Source organism: Sorex araneus, chromosome 3, assembly GCF_027595985.1.
Source record: "Sorex araneus isolate mSorAra2 chromosome 3, mSorAra2.pri, whole genome shotgun sequence".
NCBI classification, from domain to species: Eukaryota; Metazoa; Chordata; class Mammalia; order Eulipotyphla; family Soricidae; genus Sorex; species Sorex araneus.
Window position 1 is genome coordinate 2,928,644 of NC_073304.1, and position 22,814 is coordinate 2,951,457.

General features: G+C 66.9%; 1 protein-coding gene across 2 annotated transcripts in view; it reads left to right on the plus strand.

Annotated features, from left to right (window-relative positions):
• The window catches only part of DEGS2 (delta 4-desaturase, sphingolipid 2), a 49,297-nt gene extending 26,958 nt beyond the window's left edge, over positions 1-22,339 (plus strand). Inside the window, exons 1-3 of one of the 2 annotated variants that reach the window (XM_055131789.1) lie at positions 12,254-12,721; positions 20,181-20,923; positions 21,940-22,339. In XM_055131789.1, the coding sequence (XP_054987764.1) occupies positions 12,640-12,721; positions 20,181-20,923; positions 21,940-22,086 (972 nt within the window). In that variant the 5' untranslated portion in view covers positions 12,254-12,639 and the 3' untranslated portion in view covers positions 22,087-22,339. Of the gene's footprint in view, positions 1-12,253; positions 12,722-20,180; positions 20,924-21,939 lie in introns of those variants that run through there. The other variant, XM_055131790.1, reaches the window with a different exon arrangement.
• The last annotated feature ends 475 nt before the right edge of the window (positions 22,340-22,814 follow it).

The following is a 22,814-nucleotide window of genomic DNA, read 5'->3' on the forward strand; positions in this document are numbered from 1 at the left end:
GCCAACCCGGGTTTGACTCCCAGCATCCCATAGGGTTCCCCGAGCACTGCTAGGGGTGATTCCTAAGTGCAGAGCCAGGAGTGACCCCTGTGCATCGCCGGGTGTGACCCAAAAAGCAAAATAATAATAATAATAATATAGTAAATTTGTGCTGTTTGGGGACCACACCTAGAGTGCTCCATGGAATACTTTTCAGGCCCAGGTGTCCCTCCGGGGGCATTAGGGACCTTGTGGTGCCAGGGGTCAAAGCTGCCCTGACCCCTGGCCCCAAAGTGCTCAGCCCTTTGCACTCTCTCTGGCCCAGCTTAGGACTTGAAACTGGGTTTTCCCCCATGACAGAGGCTTCAGAGCTGCTCACCTGAGGTTCTGATAGAGATATTCCGAATTTTCAACTCGATTCCCTTTGAAGCCCAGGAGCAAGTTGGAAGTCTTCAGACACAGCTAATACGGCATCTGTTGCTGGTGTTTTTGCTTTGTTTCGTTTTAAGTAAAACAGCTTTTATTTAGAGGTTTTTGGAAGGGGAGGCGGAAGGGAAAGTGAGCGAGAGCCCCGTGCTCAAGAGAGAACGCAGGTTTCTCCGAAGGCGGAGAGAGCCCTCCCCCCGCCCCCCTGCCAGAGAGGAAAGTCACAGCTCGGAGGCGCCCCGTGTCCCCAGGACATATTTGGACGGAGGAGCTGGGCCACATTCAGTGGTACTCCTGACTCTGTGCTCAGAAGCGATCCCTCATGGTGCCCTGGGCTGGCACCTATAATACCCTATTATTGGGTATTTGCTCCTTCCTTTTGGGGGGTGGCCCGTGGTGACAGTGCTCACGGGCGGGGGGGCTCACACTTTCGCTGTGCTGTTTGCATGCCCTTAGCCACGCTTTCGGTACCGGGACTCACAAGCGTGTGGGGCGGTGCCAGGGGCTGGGCTCGGAGCCTCCCCTGCCAGTCTGCCTCTGAGCTCCCCGTGCCCCTCGCGAGTCTCGCTGCCGCCTGGCACCCCGCCATCCGTGCGTGTGTGGCACGTGACAGGGCACTGTGGCGCAAGTCGCATCCAGCAGGAAGCCCCCCTCTACTGTGGAGACTTGTCACCGCCTCTCACCAGGGAAACGGGAACCCAGACACCCACAAGGCTCCACCTCAGACCGGTGAGACCAGCACGGTCAGCGGAGTCTGAACCAGGGGCCGGGGCGACAGGACGGCAGGGAGGGAGCTTGCCTTGCGTGGGGGGGCTCCCCAACATCCCATCTGGTCCCCTGAGTCCTTCTGGAGTGACTCCTGAGTGCAGAGCCAGGAGTCAGCCCCGAGCATCACCGGGGGGCCCTCACCCGTCTCCTGGGAACGCCATCCGGGCAACAACTGTGGAAAGCACAGGGCATCCCTGAAAAAAAAAAAAAAAGTAGGACTGGAATTCCCACACGCCCTCGATATTGCACTCCTTGGCGTCTGCTCCCGAGACCGAGACAGTTGGGAAGAATGCTGCACGCCTGCTTAGTGCGCCTCAGATGACAGCCAGGACACGGCAGCAGCACAAGGCCCAACTCGGATGAAAGGATAGCACAGCGGGGAGGGCATTGCACGCGGCCGACCCGGGTTCCATTCCCAGCATCCCATATGGTCCCCTAAGCACCGCCAGGAGTCATTCCTCAGTGCATGAGCCCGGAGTCAGCCCTGAGCATTGCCGGGTGTGACCCAAAAAGCAAAAAGAAAAAAAAGAAAAGTCACGGTTTATTCCCACAGTGGAATACTATGCAGCTTTGAAAATGGAACCGAGTTTGCCGTGAAGTGGTTGGTACTTGAGGATTGTGAGGTGGAGTGAAGTGAGTGCGAAGGTCAGAGACAGACACAGAATGCTCTTGCCGAGGTGGGACTGACGCAGTAAGGGAGCGACAAACAGCCAAAGGCCACAGAACTGAGTGGCGGGACGGGAGGGACGGGATGAGAGAGACTTTGGGGACATGGGGCATGTCACTAAGACTTTCCTTAACAGTATTTAAATCACGGTACCTCCTTAGTGATTTTTACTTTATTTTATTTTACTTTTTTGCTTTTGGGGTCACACCTGTCAATGCTCAGGGGTTACTCCTGGCTCTGCACTCAGGAAATACTCCTGGCAGTGCTCAGGGGACCATGTGGGATGAACCCGGGTCGGCTGCGTGCAAGGCAGACGCCCTCCCGCTGTGCTATCGCTCCAGCCCTCCTTAATAATTTTTTTTTTCTTTTTGGGTCACACCCAGTGATGCTCAGAGGTTACTCCTGGCTCTGCACTCAGGAATCACTCCTGGCGGTGCTCGGGGGACCATATGGGATGCTGGGAATCGAACCCGGGTCGGCCGTGTGCAAGGCAGACGCCCTCCCCGCTGTGCTATGGCTCCAGCCCTCCTTAATGATTTTTAATTGCATTAAACCCCGAGATCTGCTGCTGCTGTTTCCGGTGCTCAGTGTCCCAGCACCATCTCCCCACCAGCGTCCCCTCCCGGGGTACCCCAGCCGCCCCCTCAGTTTCTGTCGCTTGCACGATGTGCCTCACGATGGTGTTGCTGAGCCCTCACCACGGGGTTTACTGCGCTGTCCGGGGTGGTCGAATTCCCTGCAGCTGTCCGCCCCTGGGTCGCCTCCTCCTGGCTGTGGCCGTGAGCTTTGCGTGTGGCCCCAGTTGCTGTGGGTGGCTGGGGAGCCCGGCGGGGCCTTCCCTGCGTCAGGGGAGGCAGGTGTGGGCGGCCCGTCCTGCTCCTCCAGAAGGTCGGCCAGGGACAGCTCAGCCGCCACGGCAGTCCTGGTTTTGTTCGGGTTGTTCTTGTTTCGGGCCCCACCCAGTGATGCTCGCCGCTGACTCCTCATTCTGTGCTCACTCCCGGCGGTGCTGGCTGGAGGCAGCATCTGGAATTCTGACCCGGGTCAGCCACATGCAAGGCCAGCGCCCTCCCCCCTGTCCTGCCGCCCCGCCCCCAGCCTGATGTCCCCCTCGGAAGTTCTGCCTTGATTTTATTTGCCTCTGTCCACACCCGCACCTGCGCCCCGGAGTTTCTGTGGGCCCCGCTTATCCCGCCGGCCTCGCCTTTCCCGGGGGTTGCCTTGGGCCTGGGTCACCGTGCCGCTCTGTAAGCCGCTGCTTCCTTGGCGAGCACGTCTCTCCCGGGAATCCCCCGGGAATCCCTTGGGAATCCTGGCGCTGGGCTCAGGCTCCCCTTTGTCACTTGTCTCGGGTGCGTCCCTTTGGCCACCGAGTCCTCTCACTTCCGCCTCCTCCCCCCGCCCTCTTGCCACAGACCGCGGGACGGGACGCTGTTCCGAAGAGAGGTGTGGAGAGAACTCTGCCTGATGCCGGTGATACAATCTTCCCCCTTTGGTTTGGTTTTGGGGCCACCCCGGCAGTGCTCAGCTCGTGCTGGCTCTGGCGGGGCTCGGGGGACCCTCTGGGGTGCAGGGTCCAACCTGAGTCGCTGCTGGCCGACCCTCTGCCCCCATCCCGGGGCCCTAGGACGGCCCACCGGGCTCCTGCTGGGGCGGGAGGGGAGCCCCACCATGGCGGGGTCCTGGGGAGCAACAAAGCAGCCCCGAGGGGGGCCGGAGTGATAGCACAGCAGGGAGGGCGTTTGCCTTGCACGCGGCCGACCCGGGTTCGATTCCCAGCATCCCATAGGGTCCCCTGAGCACCGCCAGGGGTAATTCCTGAGTGCAGAGCCAGGAGTGACCCCTGAGCATCGCCGGGTGTGACCCAAAAAGCAAAGAAGAAAAAGCCCGAGGCTGCCGGACCCACGTGTGGACACAGGGACTGAGGCCTGATAAGGCGCTTCCTGGAGCCAGAGTCCGGTTTGTGCCCTAGCAACGGCCCCTCCCGGGCACAGGCCGCCCGGGCACCTGGGCAGCTCGGGAGAGCGCGGGAGGGCCAGCGGCCACGGCGGAAGCCACACGAGCCAAGCGTGTCCCCGCATTGCCCCTCGGAGACGCGACTCCAGGTCACATGCCAGGATGGGCACCGGGCGCCGAGCCCCCCGGAGAAGCCTCTCCCCTCTCTGTCTCTGTCTCTGTCTGTCTCTGTGTCTCTCTCTCTTTCTGTCTCTCTTGCATGCAACCCCACTCTCTCTCTGTCTCTGTCTATCCCTGTCTCTCTGTCTCTGTCTCTCTCTGTCTCTCTCTTTCTCTGTCTCTCTTGCATGCGACCCCACATCTCTCTCTCTGTCTCTGTCTGTCCCTGTCTCTCTGTCTCTCTCTGTCTCTGTCTCTCTGTCTCCGTCCCCGTCTCTGTCTGTCTCTCCCTCCTTCCTCAGAATTCCCAAATAAACGCTGTTTCCACTCCGCTGCTCCTGAAGTTCTTGCCCCCACGGGAAAGGCCGAGGACGGCCCCGGGTCCCGGCCAGGCTGCCCCGGGGGACTCACCTCGCTCCCCCCACTTCAGGTCGCCCGGGGCCCCATCAGCAGCCGTGTTTTGGGGGCCACTCCGGTGGCCCTCGGGCACCGCTCCCGCCAAGGGGGTGGGGCACACGCTTCTGGGCCGGCTCCGGGCCAGCGCGGGCCGTGGCAGTAGGGCTCGCTCCGGCCTGCCGGGGGCCCCGGTGCCCCACCAGGAGTGCTCCCCGAGCACAGAGCCAGGAGCACGCCCTGAGCACTGCTGGGTGTGGGCCAAGAGCCCAAACAGAAGTAGAGCGAACCCCAGACGCCACCCGGGCCCCGCATGCCCACCCCCGAGTGCCCACCCCCGCGGCCTCTGTCCGCGCTGCTGCCGTATCTCCCCTCTCCCCTCGCGTCTCGTCCTCCCTGCGCCGGGGGTCGGGGTCTGTTGCGGCCGTGTGTGTCGAGCCCTCGCTTTGTTTGGAGCCACGGTGCTGGGCTCGGGGTCACCGCGGGGGCCCGAGGACGTCTCCACGGCTCGGGGACCCCCTCTGCGTGACAGATGTTCAGTTCACAGTCCCGGGTTCGAGCAACAGAGAAGGAGGCAGCGGCCGGGCTGGCGCGGTGGGGGGGGAGTTTGTCTCCTGTGCGGCCTGCGCGCGGCCAGCCCCCCCCCACGGCACCAGGAGGAGACAGAGACCACCGAGTCCTGCGGGCGCCCGGCGCTTCGGGCTCACTGCTGGCCCCACTCAGGGGTCACTCGTGGCGGGCCGAGCCGGGGTCTGGGCCCAGTGGGCCGGGTACAGGGCAGGTGCCCTCCCCACGGTGCTCTCGGTGAGTCCAGCTGAGGGAGTTTGACCTCTCACTTTCGTGGGCCTGGTCTTGCCTTTGTATCTGGGTCACACCCAGTGGCGCTCAGGGGCCCGCCTGGGGTGGACGCAGGCCCCCTCTGGGGCGGGCACCTCACCGCTGTACTGTCTCTCAGGCCCTCACTTACCCGACAGTGCTCAGGAGTTACTCCTGGCTCTGTGCTCAGGGCCAGCTCGGGGGACCCTACGGGGTGCTAAGGATCAAACCCGGGTTGGCCGTGTGCCCGGCGCGCGCCCTCCCTGGGTACTGCTGCCCTGGCCCTTCAGCTGGTTTTGCTTGTAAGTGGTCACAGCGCTGTGACTTCCGGCCAGTGATGGTTTAGACAACGTCCAGCACCGGCTCTGCCCGTGTCCACTCCCCCCGTCCACGTCGACGCTGCTTCCCCTCCCCCGCCTGCCCGGGCGGGCCCGGTTCTCAGCCTGGGGCTGCTGGACATCCAGCGGTGCCCCTCTCGCCACCCTGGGCCCGGCCGGTCACTCGCCGCCCACCTCTCCTCACTCCCCCACTCTTGCCCCCTCGTCCTCCCCCCACACCCCGGGCTCTGGGGTTCAGGGTGACCTGGTGTCCCCTCGCTGCCCGGCCTTTCCTCACCCGGCTACTCGCACACCTCGGGCCAGTGAGGTCACCGTGTCTGTCCCCTGCTTGTGTTTCTCTGTCTTTGCCATGTTAGTCTCGTGGGGGACAGGGCCACAATCATGGTGGCGCTTCTGAGCGGCCGTGTGGCCATCGCCCCGGGGGGCCCAGCCCCCAGCCACGCCTGAGGGTCTCCGAGGGTCCCCCTCATCCTCTCACGCCTCAGGAGGTCCGTCTGCAGCAGAGGCTTGGGCAGAACCGGGCCCAGCCCGGAAGCTGCGACTCGGTGCCCAGCGGGCTGCGTGGGCCCGGGTGAGCCCGTCCGGGGCAGGTGTGTGACCGGGCCGGGGCCGTGAGTCATCGAGCAGGACGTGAGGCTGCCGTCAGGACCAGACAGGCTGGGGGCACGAGCCGGACACGGGGGATTAAGTCAGAGCTCAGCTTAGTCACACACCTGGAGCAGGCCGGTCCTGCACCCCGCCCACCCGCCCGTGGGTCAGCTCTGGTTCCACTGGACACGCGCGGCTCCTGCGCCCGGACACAGCATCTCTCCTCTCCGCCCTCGGGGAGGACGGAGCAGGCCCAGGGCAGCTGACCCCGAGAGCCACCCGCCACCCGGCGCCCAGGCAGACTGCCCGTGTCGGGTGCCACGGGGAGGGCACGAGCCCGCGTGCGGCTGACCCAGCTTCCATCCCTGGCACCACACAAGGCCCCCAGCACCACCAGGAGTGCTCCCTGAGCACCGGGGGGGTGGCCGGGGCCTGCCTCCCTCCCAGGAGAGCCCGTCTCTCTGCCCGGCCTGGGCGCCTGGTGGGCCCTACCCGGAGCCCCCGCGGCCCTGGAGACTCTTCCTGCCTCTCTCCCGCCCTCACTCGGCTCCCGCTACCCCCGTGGTGCTGAGGACTCAGTGACCACACGGGGGTCCCGTTCACGGCCCCAGATTCGATCCTCTGTGCGCCCCCCCAACACACGCAGGACCACTCACCGGCCCACACGCTGTGGACACGAAACACAAATCATATTAATAACATTCCGCAGCCTCTCCTCAGCCCAAGCACGCACACGCTTTGGACACGCACATGCTCGGGGCATGCACACACCTGGGACATGCACACACGCGGGGAACACACATGCTTGGAACACGCACATGCTCAGGGCATGCACATGCTTGGGACATGCACACACGCGGGGAACACACACGCTTGGGACAGGCACATGCTCAGGACATGCACATGCTCAGACATACACAGATGCAGGACACGCACACGCTCAGGGACACGCAGACACTCAGGGACAGGCACCCCCCGGGGACTCGACGCAGCACGGCTCCCTCCCAGCCCGTGGGCCGCAGCCAGGACCCCCGTGGGCCGTGGTGGCTGCAGTGACGCCAAAGCGCTTCCTGAGCACGGCTTCCCGGCTTCCCGGCAGAGTGACAGGCCTGCCCGCCCTGCCCGCCCTGCCCGCCGCCCCACGCCCCCGCGTCCCCTCCCTCCCGCCACGCGGTGAGGCAGGCGCGGGTGGCCTCCCCGCCGTGCTGTGTGTGCCCAGGTGTCCCGAGTGGACCCCCTGCCCGACCAGCGGCCTCAGGCCAGCCAGGGACAGCCCCTGACACGCCTCGGGGTGTGGCCGAGGCTTTGGGGCGCTCTGGGGCCCAGGGGACAAACATGGGAGCTGTGACCAAGCTCCAGCCCTGACCACTGGGGCCGCAGGGGCCTTGACTGGCCGGGCCCCCCCATCTCTCTGCGGGACCCCCACCCGTCTCTCCCACCTCCACCCACTGCCCTTCCCACCATTGCCCCGGGTGCTGGGTGCTGGGGGGCTCTGGGAGGGGGAGCAGGGCCCTTTGTGCCAGCGTCGCCCCAGTCTCCTCCTCACTGGCCCCCTGGAGCGGTCACTCTGCACGCTGGACGCGACTCCTGGGGCCTCTGCCGCCGGCTCTGCCCACGCCAGGCCGGGCCTGCCCCCAGCCCGTGCCAAGCTGGGAGCTGGAGGCCTCGGTCGGTCTCAGGGCTGAGAGAGGCCCAGGGGCCGCGCGGAGACCGGCGTCCACCCTCCCCGTCTCCTCCGCGGCCCGTCCCCAGGCAGAGCAGGCGGCCGCGCGGCTTCGGGGGTCTCTGTCCCTGGTGTCGCTGCCTGGAAGTGGCGTCTGTGTCCTCTGGGCAGGTAAGAGAGGGCGGCACCCGCCGGCCGGTTCTGATTTCTCCCCGACCTCCCCGCGCCCTCTCTCCTGCCCCCTGCCCACTCCGCAGCCTCCCAGGATTGTCCCCGAGTCCCCGCGCTCAGTCAGAGCCAGCGGCAGGCACCCTCCCGCCCGCCGGCCCGCGGTGCAGCCCGTCTGTGCTGTGCTGGGGGGCCGTGCCAGTGTCCCCCACCCTCCGGAGAGCCCCAGGGCTGCTCGCTGCCGTGCCAGCTGGGGCGGGTGCGGCGGGCACCGGCCCTCGGGCTGGCCCGGGAGCCCAGAGCAAGGCTCTTCCCGTCACCCAACCCGCCGCTGCCCGGGCCAGCTCTCCACTGAGCCTTTTGTGTTCTGTTCGGGTTTCTGGGTCACGCCCTGCTCTGGGGTACCCGGGGGGGGCAGTGCTCAGGGAGCCTGCGCAGCCTCCCGCCTGCAAATCCCCACAGGCCCTTGCGGGCTCTCCCGGGGGACTGCGGCCCCGCCTCTGACCCCGGCCGACCCCCGGTGCCCCCAGCCGGCCCAAGGCCCGTTCTCAGTCCTGCTCTCCCGGGCACTTGCTCCCCGCTGTGCTCAAGCACCCCGCACGCCAGCCGTCACACGTGGCCGCTGGGTGTTTGCTGTGATGACCGGCTTGGTCACGCGGCCCAGGTGCTGCCACTCGGCATTCAGGGCCCCGCCCACCTGCTGGGACCCGCACCTGAGCGGGGTCTGTCTCTCTCCAGCATTCCTGCATGTAGGATTCATTTTGCAGTGGGGGGTGGGGGTTACTCCTGGCTCTGTGCTCTGGATCACGTGGTGCTGGGGTCAAACTGGGGCCGGCCAGGAGGGTGCGCGCCTTACCCCGTGACCCCTGCCTGTCTCTCTGCCCCTAGTTTTCATCTTGGGGTCACCCAGGGCCCCTGTGGTTCTGGGTGCTGGAGAATCCACATCTATGACGCTATTTAATTTGTTGTTTTGGGGGCCGCCCCCGGCAGTGCTCTGGGCGTGCTCCTGGCTCTGTGCTCAGGGGTCACTCCTGGCGGGGTGTGGGGGCCTGGGGGTCACGCACAGGGCCCCATTTGTCGCTTCTTTAAGTTGCTGTGTCCACTTGTTTATACAACTGGCTGTGACGGTGACCTGCTGAGTGTGATTCATTCATTCTCCCCGTGAGCAAACTGGTATTCAGGGCATCTCCCGGCGCCAGGAGCTGTCGGGCTAGCGGAGGAGCCAGAGGAGCCGAGAGGGCGACCGTCCCGGGGGGACCAGGCAGATAATAAGTAGGTAAATAAATACGTGTTGTAAAAATTTGTCTCGGGAATAGTCCCGCTTACAGATAATAAGCGCTAATTACCCTTTCCCGAGACTCAGGGAGAAACTGACACAGGAGGAGAATGTTCTCCCTGCCCCAGGCCTCCGATCTTTCTGGAACTTTCCGTGGTGGCTGCCTGGCTGGGCCTGGTCCCAGGCCGTCTTCCTTTGGGACTCCTGGGAGAGGTTCTCCTTCCTCCGTGCTCGCCGCTGGACCCGGGCCCCGGGGGCGTGGGGGTGGGGGTGGGGCACGAGGCGGTTGGTCCCGCTTTCGCCCACCACGCTCACTCCTCCTGGGCCCGGGGACGTGGCACCTGCTGTGTAGGTGGCGGCCGAGCGTGTGCCAACCACAGCCCTGCGTGTGTGTGCGTGTCTGGGGCGAGCGGCCAGGACCGGGCTGGGGGTCCGTGGCGCACAGCCCGCCCTCAGGTTCCTCTGCCCCCCCCCACGTGCAATTAAAAGCGAAACAAACAAACAAACAAACAACAACCTTAAGGTTTTTTTTGGTTTTGGGTCACACCCAGCGATGCTCAGGGGTGACTAACTCCTGGCTCTGCACTCAGGAATGACTCCTGGCGGTGCTTGGGGACCTGATGGGATGCTGGGATTCGAACCCGGGTGGGCCGCGTGCCAGGCAAACGCCCTCCCGGCTGTGCTCCTGTCCAGCCCCAACCTTAAGTTTGAAGACAAGCTCCTTTGGGCTGCTTTGGGGCCACTCCGGACAGTGCTCCGGGATTTCCTGGCTCTGAGCTCTTGGCTCACTCCTGGCGGGGACCGAGTAGGGTGCTGGGGACCGAGCCTGGGTCCTGGGATGCCCGGCAAGCGCCCGGCTGGCTCTCCTCTCCCGCCAGCCTCTTCAGAGGCTATTTTAACGACAGCGTCAGCGTGGAGAAAGCGGTGAAGGTAATTCACGTAGCTCCACACCCAGTTTTCTCTCTGTGTTTATTATGGTTTGGGGACACGCACGGCAATGCCCGGGGTCACTCCTGGTCACTCCAGGGCATGAGCCGGGCTTCGGAGCTGCATCACGGCTTTGGAGGGTCTGCCCTGCAGGGTTGGGGTCACCTCCTGTGCTCCCCCTCCCGGGCCTGGCCGGCCTCTGCTCTGGCCCCGGGTGCTATTCCTCGGGCCCGCGGGTGCTGTGGGCCCCAGTGGTGAGGGTGTGCGGGGCGCAGGGCCTGGGCGTCTCCTGGTGCTCCCAGACCTGTGAACATCTTTGCATGGTAACTGGTACATTTGTTACGAGGAATAAACCATTACTTCCACATTATTGTTGCTACATTGTTATTATTTTTGTTTCAGTGCCACACGCAGCTGTGCTCAGAGCTGACTCCGGGCTCTGTGCTCAGGGATCACTCCTGGCAGGGCTGAACCAGGGGCCCCACGCCAGGCGAGCGCCTTATCTCCGCGCTCTGTGCCCGCCTAGAGTCCATACTCCATCCTAATTCCCTTCGCTTTTATTAGTTTATCGGTTTATAGGCCACACCTGACACGGCTGTGCCTGGCTCTGGATTATCACCCTGGACCTCATGTTCTCTGTTGTTGGTTTTTGGGTCACACCCGGGGATGCACAGGGGTGACTCCTGGCTCTGCACTCAGGAACCACTCCTGGCGGTGCTCGGGGGCCCCTGTGGGATGCCAGGGTTCGAGCCCAAGTTGGCCACATGCAAGGCAAACGCCCTCCCCGCTGCACTGTCTCTGGCTCCTGTCACGGCCCATATGCGGTGGACCCAGGTTTGATCCCATAGGACCCCCGAGCCCCACCAGGAGTGATTCCTGAGTGCAGAGCCAGGAGTGACCCCGGAGCATCGCCGGGTGTGGCCCCACCAAAGGGACAGAGAAAAGTCTCTAGCCCATGTCGCTGGTGGCAGGACAGGTCCTGGCTGTCCAGTGAGCATGCACGGGCGTCACCGGCTGCTGAGTCCCGTCCCAGCTCCCTGCCTGGTGCTGGCTCTGCCCACAGCCATCCCGCAACAGGGCGCCTGTCTTCGCTGCTTGGGGTCCGGGCCACCCTCAGCGGGGCTCAGGGCTGACTCCCGGCTCTGCACTCAGGGGTCACTCCGAGGGGGCCCTAAGGGATGCTGGGGCTCGGACCCAGGTCGGCCATGTGCCAAGCCAGCGCCCCACGCCGTGCCCTCTCCGTGCTCTCTCTGATTTCTTGGCCAGGAGGCTCGTGTGTGCTCCGGGTAAGCTCCTCCCCATCACGGCGCGGTTTTCCCACCCAGAACCCCCAGGATGAGGGTTAACAAGACCCTGCTGAGCTCCCTCATGTCTCTGCTTGGGCCTCAGTTTCCTCTTAGCCTTGAGATAACAGCTTCCGGCTCATTCCAACAGGACAGTCTGAGAGTGGGGATGGGGTCTCCTGGCCCTGGGCTTCTTCTTCTTCTTCTTTTTTTTTTCTTTTTGGGTCACACCTGGTGATGCTCAGGGGTTACTCCTGGCGGTGCTCGGGGGACCCTATGGGATCCCAGGGATTGAACCAAGGTGAGCCGCCTGCAAGGCAAACGCCCTCCCCGCTGTGCTATTGCTCCCGCCCCTCCTGGCCCTGTTCTAGGGTGCGGGAGCCTGCAGGTGTGGTGGGGGCAGCTGGGAGCAGGTCTCCCTAAGGGCAGTGGGGGGACAGTGTTGGGGGGCACCGAATGCAGCTGCTGGTCCAGAGCGCTGCGTCTCTGGGCCTCGGTTTCCCGCGGGGAGCGGTCTTTGGGGGTCCTCTGGCTGGGAAGAGCCAGTGTCCTGGGGCAGCTCGGCGTTTCCTGTTTCCGGAGACCCACGCCTGGCGCCACGCTGCCCCACGGGCCTGGGGTCCCCGCTGGGTGGCGAGCCCCGCGCCTGTCCCCCATTTCCCACACCGCCTGCTGGCTGCCAGGGGGCCCGCGCCTCCCTCCCGGCCTCCTGCCAGCACTGTGGCAGGCCCTGAGCTTGGGCCGCCCGCCAGTCACCGCGCCCTGGGGAGAGACTGCCCGGTGCCACCTTCTCCGCGGCCGGGGCGGGCCAGCGCAGCCTGCAGGGGAGTGAGCAGCCAGTGGGCAGTCCTGCCCACACCGCCCCCTCCCCAGACCCACCTTGGCTGGCCCAGGGGAACCGTCACTCCACCCAGCGTCCCTCCGCGTCCGCCCTGAGTGGGAAAGTCCCCGGGGTCCCGGGGCGCCCAGCTCTGCTCAGGGCAGGACCGTCCCAGCCTCCGGCTGCGGCAGGGGTGCGGGAGGGAGGGGCGCCCGTGTGCACGGCCCCTCCGGGAGGGTCCTCGGCCCGCGGGCCCGGGAGGCGGCCCCGCCCACTGCTCTGGGCGCACCTGGCCCGGCCCCCGCGAGCGCCCGCCCCGGGCCCGCCCCGGCGCCCCGATCTGGTCGGTCGGACGCGCGCCGGCCGGGCAGGTGCGGCGGGGCCGGGACGCGAGTCGGGCTCCGGCGGCGCCATGGGGAACAGCGCGGGCCGCAGCGACTTCGAGTGGGTCTACACCGACCAGCCGCACACGCAGCGGCGCAAGGAGATGCTGGGTGAGCCCGCCCGCGCGCCCCCGCCCGCGCGCCCCCGCCCGCGCGCCCCTGTCCGCGCGCCCCCGCCCGCGCGCCCCTGCCCGACTCCGCCGCGCGCCCCTGCCCGCGCGCCCCTGCCCGCCCCTGCCCGGGAGCCTGCCCCGGCTCTGCCTGTCTCTGCCCGTCTTTGCCCGTGCCCCTGCCCCGTCTCTACCGCGTCTCTGCCCGTCTCTGCCCGTCTCTGCCCGCGCCCCTACGCCGTCTCTACCGCGTCTTTGCCCGTCTCTGCCCGCGCGCCTGCCCCGTCTCTACCGGGTCTCTGCCCCGTCTCTGCCCGCGCCCCTGCCCCGTCTCTGCCCCGTCTCTGCCCGCGCCCCTGCCCCGTCTCTGCCCGCGCCCCTGCCCCGTCTCTGCCCCGTCTCTGCCCGCGCGCCTGCCCCGTCTCTACCGGGTCTCTGCCCCGTCTCTGCCCGCGCCCCTGCCCCGTCTCTGCCCGCGCCCCTGCGCCGTCTCTGCCCCGTCTCTGCCCGCGCCCCTGCGCCGTCTCTACCGCGTCTCTGCCCCCTTCCTCACCCCCCGTCCCTGACCCCTGTCCCTGCCCCGTGTCGCTGCCCCGCCCGACGCGGACCGCGCAGCTCCTGGGTGCGGCCGGGCGCCCTTGAGGGGCGCGGTGGTCCCAGAGAGCCGCGCCCGTGTCCTGCGTGTCCTTTCAGGTTAGTGACCGCGAGGTCCCCGCCCCCGATCTGGGGCGCCCCTTCTCGGTTTTGTCCGTCGGGTCGTGGAGAAACTGCGGGAGCCGAGGATGCGCCACCTTAATTAGGCGTCATAAACTCCTGCCCGCGCCGTCAGGCTCTTTGTACCAAAGCCCTTTAACCGCCCCAGGATGGCGGCGCCTCTTTGGGACCGTCCTGGGCCGCCCCTGCTGCCTCAGTTTCCCCTCCCGTGTCTCCTCCCCCCTGCCTATGGAAATGTCCTAATTTCCATGCAGGCTCCTGTGCTGCTAGGGCTCAGTGCTGCATTGTTGGGGTGCTGGCTGGGGAACCCGGTCTCTTCTGGGTCAGTCTGTGAGGGAGTGTCTGGGGTGCCCTGCGGGCTGCTGACCTCTGGATGTGTGCGCGTGCCACTTTCTCGAGGGCAGTGAGCACTGTCGGGGGCTCTGCGAGACCCCCGAAGGATCCTGGGGCCCCCTTCCCTGGTGGGCACTGCGTCTCAGCAGGTCCCCGAAGGCTGGGACTCGGAACTCGGCCCCCGATGGAGAAGCCCCCTGGAGCTCTGGGGGTCCCCCTGAAGCAGGAGGGATGGAGGTGCTCCTGGCTTTCTGACCTGTCTCCCGGGTACGAGGGCCCTGGACAAGGAGAAGGAGCACTGGGGAGTGAGCCCCTGGGGGCGAGCACAAAGCTCCCCCCCCCCCCCCGCTGGATCCTGCCCCCAGCCCGGGCAGTTACCCAGCGTTGCGCCCAGAGGCCTGCCGCGTGCCCGGCCGCCGTGGAATGTTCTCCTCCCTCCCCGGCCCGGCTCCACTGGTCCCTGCCTGGGTGTCCCTCCCACAGGTCCTCCTCGCTCACTCTGGCTCAGGGCTGCTTCCTACAGGAAGCACTCCTGGCCTGGCCTGGCCTGGTCTGGGCGTTCCTCTGGGGCTCCGGCTGTGGCAGGGGTGGGGTGGCTGCGGCTGCCAAGCTGGTGTCCCGGCAAGGTTGGGCACACTTACTCACCACCACCTGACGGGCCGGCCGCAGATGAGGCAATGGAGCCGGGCGAGCTGGGAAGAGCTTCGTAGGGGCTCCAGTGCGGCCCCAGGGGGCCGGAGCCATAGCACGGCGGGGAGGGCGTTTGCCTTGCAGGCGGCCGACCCGGGTTCAATCCCCGGCATCCCATAGGGCCCCCCGAGCACCGCCAGGGGTGATTCCTGAGTGCAGAGCCAGGAGTATCCCCGAGCATCGCCGGGTGTGACCCAAAAAGCAAAAAAAAAAAAAAAGCCCTAGGACAGCAGGGAGGGCGTTCACCTTGCAGGTGCCAACCTGGGGGCAATCCCCGCCACCCCGTAAGGTCCCTGAGCCCCGCCAGCAGTGCTCCCTGAGCACGGAGCCAGAAGTAAGTCCTGAGCACCGCCGGGTGTGACCCCAAATCTAAAAACAGAAGTTTCGGGGCTGGAGAGATAGCACAGCGGGTAGGGCGTTTGCCTTGCACGCGGCCGACCCGGGTTCAAATCCCAGCATCCCATATGGTCCCCTGAGCATGGCCAGGGGTAATTCCTGAGTGCAGAGCCAGGAGTAACCCCTGTGCATCGCCAGGTGTGACCCAAAAAGCAAAAAAAAAAAAATAATAAAAAAATAAAAACAGAAGTTTCATCCCTGGGAGCAGAGGCTAGATGGGGAGGAGGGTGTGCCGAGGCAGGCGTGCGGGGGGGGGGGGGGGCGGGGGCGGTGACTGCTGCACCCGCCAGGGGGTCCCGAGTGCCTCAGCCCCAGCACCCCAGAAGGAGAGGGGAAGCCACCTGCTGGGCGCCAGCCCCGCCCGCCCACTCTGTGCCCGCAGCTGCCGGGCCAAGCTCTGGGCTGCTGGGCAGCAGAGAAGATCCTGATGGGAGGCAGAGCCCGGGCAGTGCCGTGCGGGCCTGCCAGGCCCAGGGGAAGCCGGCGGACGCCAGCCAGGCACGGCCAGGGGACAAGCAACAGGATTTGGGTTTGTCTTTTTCAGAAACAAAGTACCTTGGGGACCGTCGGCCTTTGCTTTGTTTGTTTTTTCATGAAAGCAGGGAGCTGGTATTGTAGGGAAAATATTCAAATAATCAAAGGAAACAAGGAAGCAGGTTGGCCGGGAGGCTGTTTGCTCGGGAGAGCCGGGGCCAGGCCGGACAGTGGCGGGAGAGGGGCCACAGGGGCTGGGGACCCTCCCTCTGTCCTGTCCACCTCAGGGGGGCTCCGAGGCTCCCAGGAGAGAGAGCACTGCAGGGTGGGTCTGGCGCTCCTCTGAAGGCCTGGCCTGGGGTCCTGAGGATGGGGCCCAGTGCCCGGCCCGGCTTCCTCCGGCACCCCGAGGTGCCCAAGGATGCCGCCACCTGGCCTTCCAGGATTCCCTTCTCAGTGCCCCTGCTCTGCCTGGGAGATTGGGGACCCCGCTCTGCACCATGGAGGGGAGCTCGAGGCTGGGGTGACATTCGCGCCCGCAGGCAGGAGCTGGGCAGCGCACCTCAGCACGCTCAGGCCTCCCCTGGCCTGAAAACACGCTGTCCACACACGTGCAGCTGTGCACACACCCATGCACGCACAGGCTCACGCACATGCGTGCAGGGCGAGCCCCCGCCTCCTCCCGCCGGGCGCTCCCACAGCTGCCCCTTTTGGCTTCGTTTTCACCTGGGGCCTCCCCTGGCAGTGCTCAGGGGTCACTCCGTGGGGCCCGGGGGCGCCTACGCGGTGCTGGGTGAGCTGCGTGCTGGGCGAGCGCCCCGCGCTGTCCTGCCCGGGCCGGGGGGAGCGCAGGTCCCTGCAGCTGCTCGCTGCTGCTCCCCCAGTGCTCCCCAGAGGTCCCCCTCAGGTGGCACTAGCTCGTCTCCCTATTGTGGTGCCACGGGCCACCCCGTGGTGGCGTGTACACACCTCAGGCGCTTCTGTGCGCCCGGAGAATCCCACACAGCAGAAGCCGCCAGGCTCCTCCTGGGCACACGTGGGGTGCCAGGAAGTCAGACCCATAACCACACGTCTCCAGGCAGGTGCTCGAGGCCTGTGCCCTCCCGGCTCCTCTTCCTCCCCATCCAAGCGCCGTACACCTTTGCCCCCGGCCCCTCAGTCCCCTGTGCTGTGATTGCGGGACCCCCAGGGCGGGGTCGGGCCATTCTGCACCATCTCAAGAGTGGGGTGGGCTAGGGGCAGCGGGTGCCCACACGTGTGCCAGCCCCCCGGTGCCTGCAGTGGCTCCCCCCTGCCCCGGCCCCTGCAGACTGCCCTGGCCCTGCCGCGCCCCGTGTCCTGTGTGCGTGTCCCCGCCCGTGAGCCGGGTGCTCCCTCTGGACACCCTCCCTCAGCGCGCTTCCTCCCAGGGACACCCCCCGCTCCTGTCTCTGCTCCCCGATTTCCTTCCCTGTTTGGGGGCCACCTAGCGGTGCTCAGGGCTTGCTCCTGGCTCTGCACTCAGGGGTCACGCCTGGCGGTTTCCGGGACCATCTTGGGTGCCAGGGATGGAACCCTGGGACCCGGGTCTGGGCTGAGGGCTGTGCTGGGCCGTGGCCTCCCGCCAGGCTCGGGGGGGCCCTGGGGCTCAGAGGACTCTGGGTGTCTTTCTTTCTTTTTTTTTTTTTTGCTTTTTGGGTCACACCCAGCGATGCTCAGGGGTTACTCCTGGCTCATGCACTCAGGAATCACTCCTGGCGGTGCTTGGGGGACCATATGGGATGCCGGGGATCGAACCCGGGTCGGCCGAGTGCAAGGCGAACGCCCTGCCCGCTGTGCTATCGCTCCGGCCCCTCTGGGTGTCTTTCTGAGCAGCTCTGCAGACTGGCCGGGCCCCGGCTGTGCAGGTGGGGCGGAATGTTCCAGACGGGGGCCCAGGGGAGGGGGCAGGGCCCGTGTGGCGGAGGTTCTCGAGGAAGCAGGAGGGGTGGGACGGTGACAGGGACACTCCGCTGTTAGCTCAGCTGCAGGGGGCGGGGGCGGGCGGGGGTCCCTGGCGGGCGCTGCTCCTCACCTCTGACGTGGTGGGTGCCCCCGCGTGCTCGAGACCTCGAGTGCGATCCCTGCCCACGTGACCCCAGAGCCGGGGAGGCCGGCGTGGAGCCTGCCGGCGGGCGCCCACCCTGTCTCCTGACGCCCCTGGCTTGCACCCCCCCGTCTCGTCTGCTTCTGCGGGTCTCCTCCCCCCCCAGGCCCCCACTCCCTCCAGCGTGGCCCGACAGTGTCCAGGAGCTGCTGGGCGCGTGACCGCCTGCCGGCCGGGCCGTTCCCACGGGGCGCCTGCGGGCCCGAGGCAGCGGTGGGCACCGTCCCTCTGGCTCCCTCTGTGCCCGCCCTTCCCGGCACCCCTGCGGATCCCCGCATCTCCCTGGCCCCCCACCCGCCATCACCCACTCACTCCCCGCCCGGCCCGACTTCCCGCCGGGGCTCCGGTTACCCCATGAGCCTGTGCTCAGGCACCTTCCCGGGAGGGGATTGAGTTTCCCCCCAGGTGCGGGGTCCACCTGAGCCGCCGGACACGCCCCTCCAGGAGGCCCCCCGGGGCAGCACTGCGGGGGGGGGTCCTCACTGGCCCACCCCCGTTTGTCTGAATTGTTTTTTGGTTGTTTTGGGAGCCACACCCGGAGATGCTCAGGAGGGACTGGGGGGCCGCACGGGGGTCGGGCATAGACCTGAGCCTGCCGCGGGCTGGGCCGGGAAGGGCCCGCTCTCCACAGTGCCCCGGCAGCGGCGCTGGTCTGGGCCCACGGTGGGTTCACGCTGCGGGCAATGACCGTCCCCACCCGGGAGCCCTGGTCCACTCACCTGGCACAGGTGTGCCCGCCCCGCCCCCTTGGCCTCCTCCCAAGAGGAAGCAGCCCCCCTGCCGCCCCCCCCCCCCCCGCAGGGGCCCCGCCTGTCTCAGGCCTGGAGCGGAACTGGCCAGGAGTGGGCGCCGGGGCGGGTCAGAACGGAACCGGCTACAGCGCCACCTGCAGCCTCCCCTGTGCGGGCCTGTGGTCGCGGGGCTGAGCCTGGGGTCCCCAAACCGCCTACACGCAGCTTCCTGACAGACGAGCTCAGGACCGGCAGGCCGGGAGTTTCGGGGGCCCCCATCTAGGGGGCGAGGTGGGCGGGGCCGAGGGCCCCCCTCCACAAAGGCACCCTCGCTCTGGGGACGCAGGCAGGAGGCACAGGCCAGCTGGGGCGGTCACTGGGACAGGGCTGCCATCTCCGGGGGTCTTTGGGGCTCTCGGGCGCTGGGGCCATCCTGTCCTGCGGGGCAGGCGAGGTCAACTGACCGGTCTGGCCGTGATGTCACCAGCCCCCCAGCACTCAGGGGGCTTCTGGGGGTGCTTCTTGGAGGACTCTGCCTACCACTGTTGTCCGTGCCAAAATAGGGTCGGGTGTGGGCCGTGCCCCTCCACCTTCCTCACCCGCGGCCACTGGGGGTCTCCGCCCCCCTCCTGGGCAGGGCTCCCAGCCCGCCTCGTGCTCACCTGCTTGGGGCTAGAATTTGTTTTCTGGTGAAGCAAGAAAGGGTTTATTTTTCCTTAAACTTTTTTTTTTTAATCACACTCGGCGATGCTCAGGGGTTGCTCCTGGCTCTGCACTCAGGAATGACTCCTGGCGGTGCTCGGGGGACCCTGTGGGATGCCGGGGATTGGACCTGGGTTGGCCGCGTACAAGGCAAACGCCCTCCCCGCTGTGCTATCGCTCTGGTCTCCCCACAAGCAAGTTTTCTTTTCTTTTCTTTTTTTGCTTTTTGGGTCACACCCAGCGATGCTCAGGGGTTCCTCCTGGCTTTGCACTCAGGAATCACCCCTGGCGGTGCTCAGGGGACCATATGAGATGCCGGGGATCGAACCCGGGTCGACCGCGTGCAAGGCAAACGCCCTACCCGCTGTGCTATCACTCCAGCCCCTCCCCGCAAGCAAGTTTTCACGGAAACTTATCTAGAAAGACGTGAGGGAAGGGAAAGGGTGTGTGAGACCACGGGCTTCCCAGACCAGTCCGAGGGGGCCCCGCAGGCGAGGTGCGTGGCCCAGGGGACCCCGCGTGAGCATCGCCTGGGGCTGGACCTGAGAGCAGTCCTGTTTGTTCTGGAGGAAAGGACACGCGAGGCTGTTTGCTGTCTGACTCGTTTGTGGGCCACACCTGGGTCTCAGGGCCTGCTCAGCCCCACCTGAGCGTGTTTCCAGAACCTTCAAGACTCCAGACCCACCCCCAACTCCATTTAGGCTCTTGGCCTCCTCTGTGGGGCGGATCCCACCCAGGGGCCTCCTGTCTCCGCAGCCTGAGTGCTGGGAGGGCCCAGCGTAGGGCAGATGTCCTGCACCCCTGTCCGGCCCAGGCTGAAATGGGGCGTCTGGGATACCAGGACCGGATGCTCGGTGTCGCCTTACCGTGTGGGGGCACCAGGAACTCTCAGAAGCTGCGGGGCGGGTGGGCGGGTGTGGCCCTTCCCGGCCAGGTGCCGGGCTCAGCCCCTCTTTGGAGCATCTGAAGCCGCCCCACATCCATGGTCCCCCGCACCGCGACGGTGGCCCCACCTGTAGGCCGCCCCAATCCCCAGCCCCGCTGATCTGAGCCCAGCCAGCAGAGCTGGCAGCTGTGCAGACCCGGTGTCTGCAGTGTAGACGCGGGCGTCCACACTGCCTGCCTGCCCTGGAGCCAGAGGGAGGCCAGGGCCTGGCTGTGCCCCGCTCGGGCTGTCTGGACCCAAGGCGCAGGGCAGATGGACGGGAGGGAGGAGGGAGGGCGGGGGAGGGGAGAGGCGTGCGGGCGGAGGCGGGCCGGCAGGACCTCGCCCTGACCCTCTCCTCCCTCCGCAGCCAAGTACCCTGCGCTCAAGGCGCTGATGCGGCCGGACCCGTGGCTCAAGTGGGAGGTGCTGGCGCTGGTGCTGGCGCAGCTGCTGGCGAGCTGGCTGGTGCGCGGGCTGGCGTGGCGCTGGCTGTTCTTCTGGGCCTACGCCTTCGGGGGCTGCGTGAACCACTCGCTCACGCTGGCCATCCACGACCTGTCGCACCACGCCGCCTTCGGGCCGGGCCGCGCGGCGCACAACCGCTGGCTGGCCGTCTTCGCCAACCTGCCCGTGGGGGTGCCCTACTCGGCCTCCTTCAAGAAGTACCACGTGGACCACCACCGCTACCTGGGCGGCGACGGGCTGGACGTGGACGTGCCCACGCGCCTGGAGGGCTGGCTCTTCTGCACGCCGGCGCGCAAGCTGCTGTGGCTGGCGCTGCAGCCCTTCTTCTACTCGCTGCGGCCGCTCTGCGTGCACCCCAAGGCGCTCACCCGCATGGAGGTGCTCAACGCCCTCGTGCAGCTGGCGGTCGACCTCACCCTCTTCGCCCTCTGGGGCTTCCGGCCGGTGGTCTACCTGCTGGCCAGCACCCTGCTGGGCCTGGGCCTGCACCCCATCTCGGGCCACTTCGTGGCTGAGCACTACATGTTCCTCAAGGGCCACGAGACCTACTCCTACTACGGCCCCCTCAACTGGATCACCTTCAACGTGGGCTACCACATGGAGCACCACGACTTCCCCAGCATCCCCGGCCGCAACCTGCCCCTGGTAGGTGGGCGCGGGGCGGGGAGAGGGCCCTGTGAGGAGGGGCTTCAGGGAGGGCCGGTCCCAGGAAGGTCAGTTCTGGGGCAAAGCACAGGGGGAAAGGGGCGGAGCACGCGTGCTGCCTGCAGAGCATGAGGCCGTGGGCGGGGCGTGCAGTGAAGGGAGGAGCACGAGGCAGTGGGCGGAGCATCCAGAGGTGGGTGGAGCATGAGGCCGTGGGCGGGGCGTGCAGTGAAGGGAGGAGCATGAGGCAGGGGGCGGAGCATCCAGAGATGAGTGGAGCATGAGGCAGTGGGCGGGTCGTGCACTGAAGGGCGGAGCATCCAGAGGTGGGTGGAGCATGAGGCAGGGGGCGGGGCGTACACTGAAGGGAGAAGCATGAGGCCATGGGCGGGGCGTGCAGTGAAGGGAGGAGCATGAGGCCGTGGGCGGGGCGTGCAGTGAAGGGAGGAGCATGAGGCCGTGGGCGGGGCGTGCAGTGAAGGGAGGAGCATGAGACAGTGGGCGGGGCGTGCACTGAAGGGAGGAGCATGAGGCAGTGGGCAGGGCGTACAGTGAAGGGAGGAGCATGAGGCAGGGGGCGGGGCATCCAGAGATGGGTGGAGCATGAGGCAGGGGGCGGAGCGTGTATCCGTAAGCAACTGTACGCGCAGGTTTCTCCGCAGATTGTGCCTGGCAGGCAGACGCCTACGGGCTGGCCTGCGTCACCCGTGTGCACAGACGTTTGTGAGCGCCTGGCTGGGTGTGCTGCCCACACCCCACTGCTGAGGTGCAGCACTGCCCCTACTCCCGCCCAGGTCCCACTGTGGGCTTGGCCCGTTGCCCCATTTCACAGGGGAGGGCGGTGCCCGCCTCGGGAACAGAGCGCCGGGCGGGACGTTCATCCTGCAAACATACCACAGGCTGCTGTGGGCAACCCGCGAGCCCGGCCAGAGGGTGGGCGCGGCTGGGACAACAGGACTCACCCCTGCTCAGGGCCTGCAGGGACCGGCCTGTGTGACCTCTGCCCTCTCCCCCAGGTGCGGAAGATCGCGCCCGAGTACTACGACCACCTGCCGCAGCATCACTCGTGGGTGAAGGTGCTGTGGGACTTTGTGTTCCAGGACTCGATGGGGCCCTACACCCGGGTGAAGCGGGTGTGCAAGCTGGCCGAGGACGGCCTGTGAGCGGGCGGCGGCCCAGCCCCACCCGCCCAGGTGCCCCCGTGGTCTGGCTGCATTCGGCTCCCGCGCCCTGGACACCTGCTGTGTCCACAGCCCCGGGCCCGGCCTGGCCCCTGCCGAGTGCAGATGTGGCCGGAAGCTGGGCTGGCAGGGGGCTGCGCTGGGGCTGGCGGGGCTGTGCCCCTGGACGCAGCTGCCCACGCCGCGTCCCCTCTGCAAGTCCCACACCGAATTAAATGCGACCCCATGAACTGTGCTCCCGCCTGGGGTGTCAGAGCCTCTTTGCGTCCCGTCCTGCCGTCCGTGGGGGCTGCCCTGGGGAGAGCCTTCGTTCCCCTCTCTGCCCCCACACCCCTTGCTCCTGCTCCCCCCGCTCCCCGAGGGCTGCCCTGAGCCCCGAGTGCAGGCCTGCCCCGTATCTGCGCCCCCGGCTGGACAGGTCAGCAGCGGGAGGCTGGACAGGCAGGCGAGGGTTGCAGGGTTTCGGGACTGCACCGAGAGGCTTGTCACCTGCAGGTCTGGGCTGGGAGTGGCGTCCTGCAGGCAGCTCTGTCCCAGGCGGGACCCCCGGCTCGGCCAGGCAGCCCTGCCGGAGGGTGGGGACCCTGGACTGGGCCCTTCTCCGTGGATTCCCGGTCCGTGGGGGGCCTGCGGGATCCCACCCACCATTGCCCACCTAGGAGGCGGGACGGAGGCGGGACCGGGTACCCCTCGCTCCCTCGGGGCCCCTT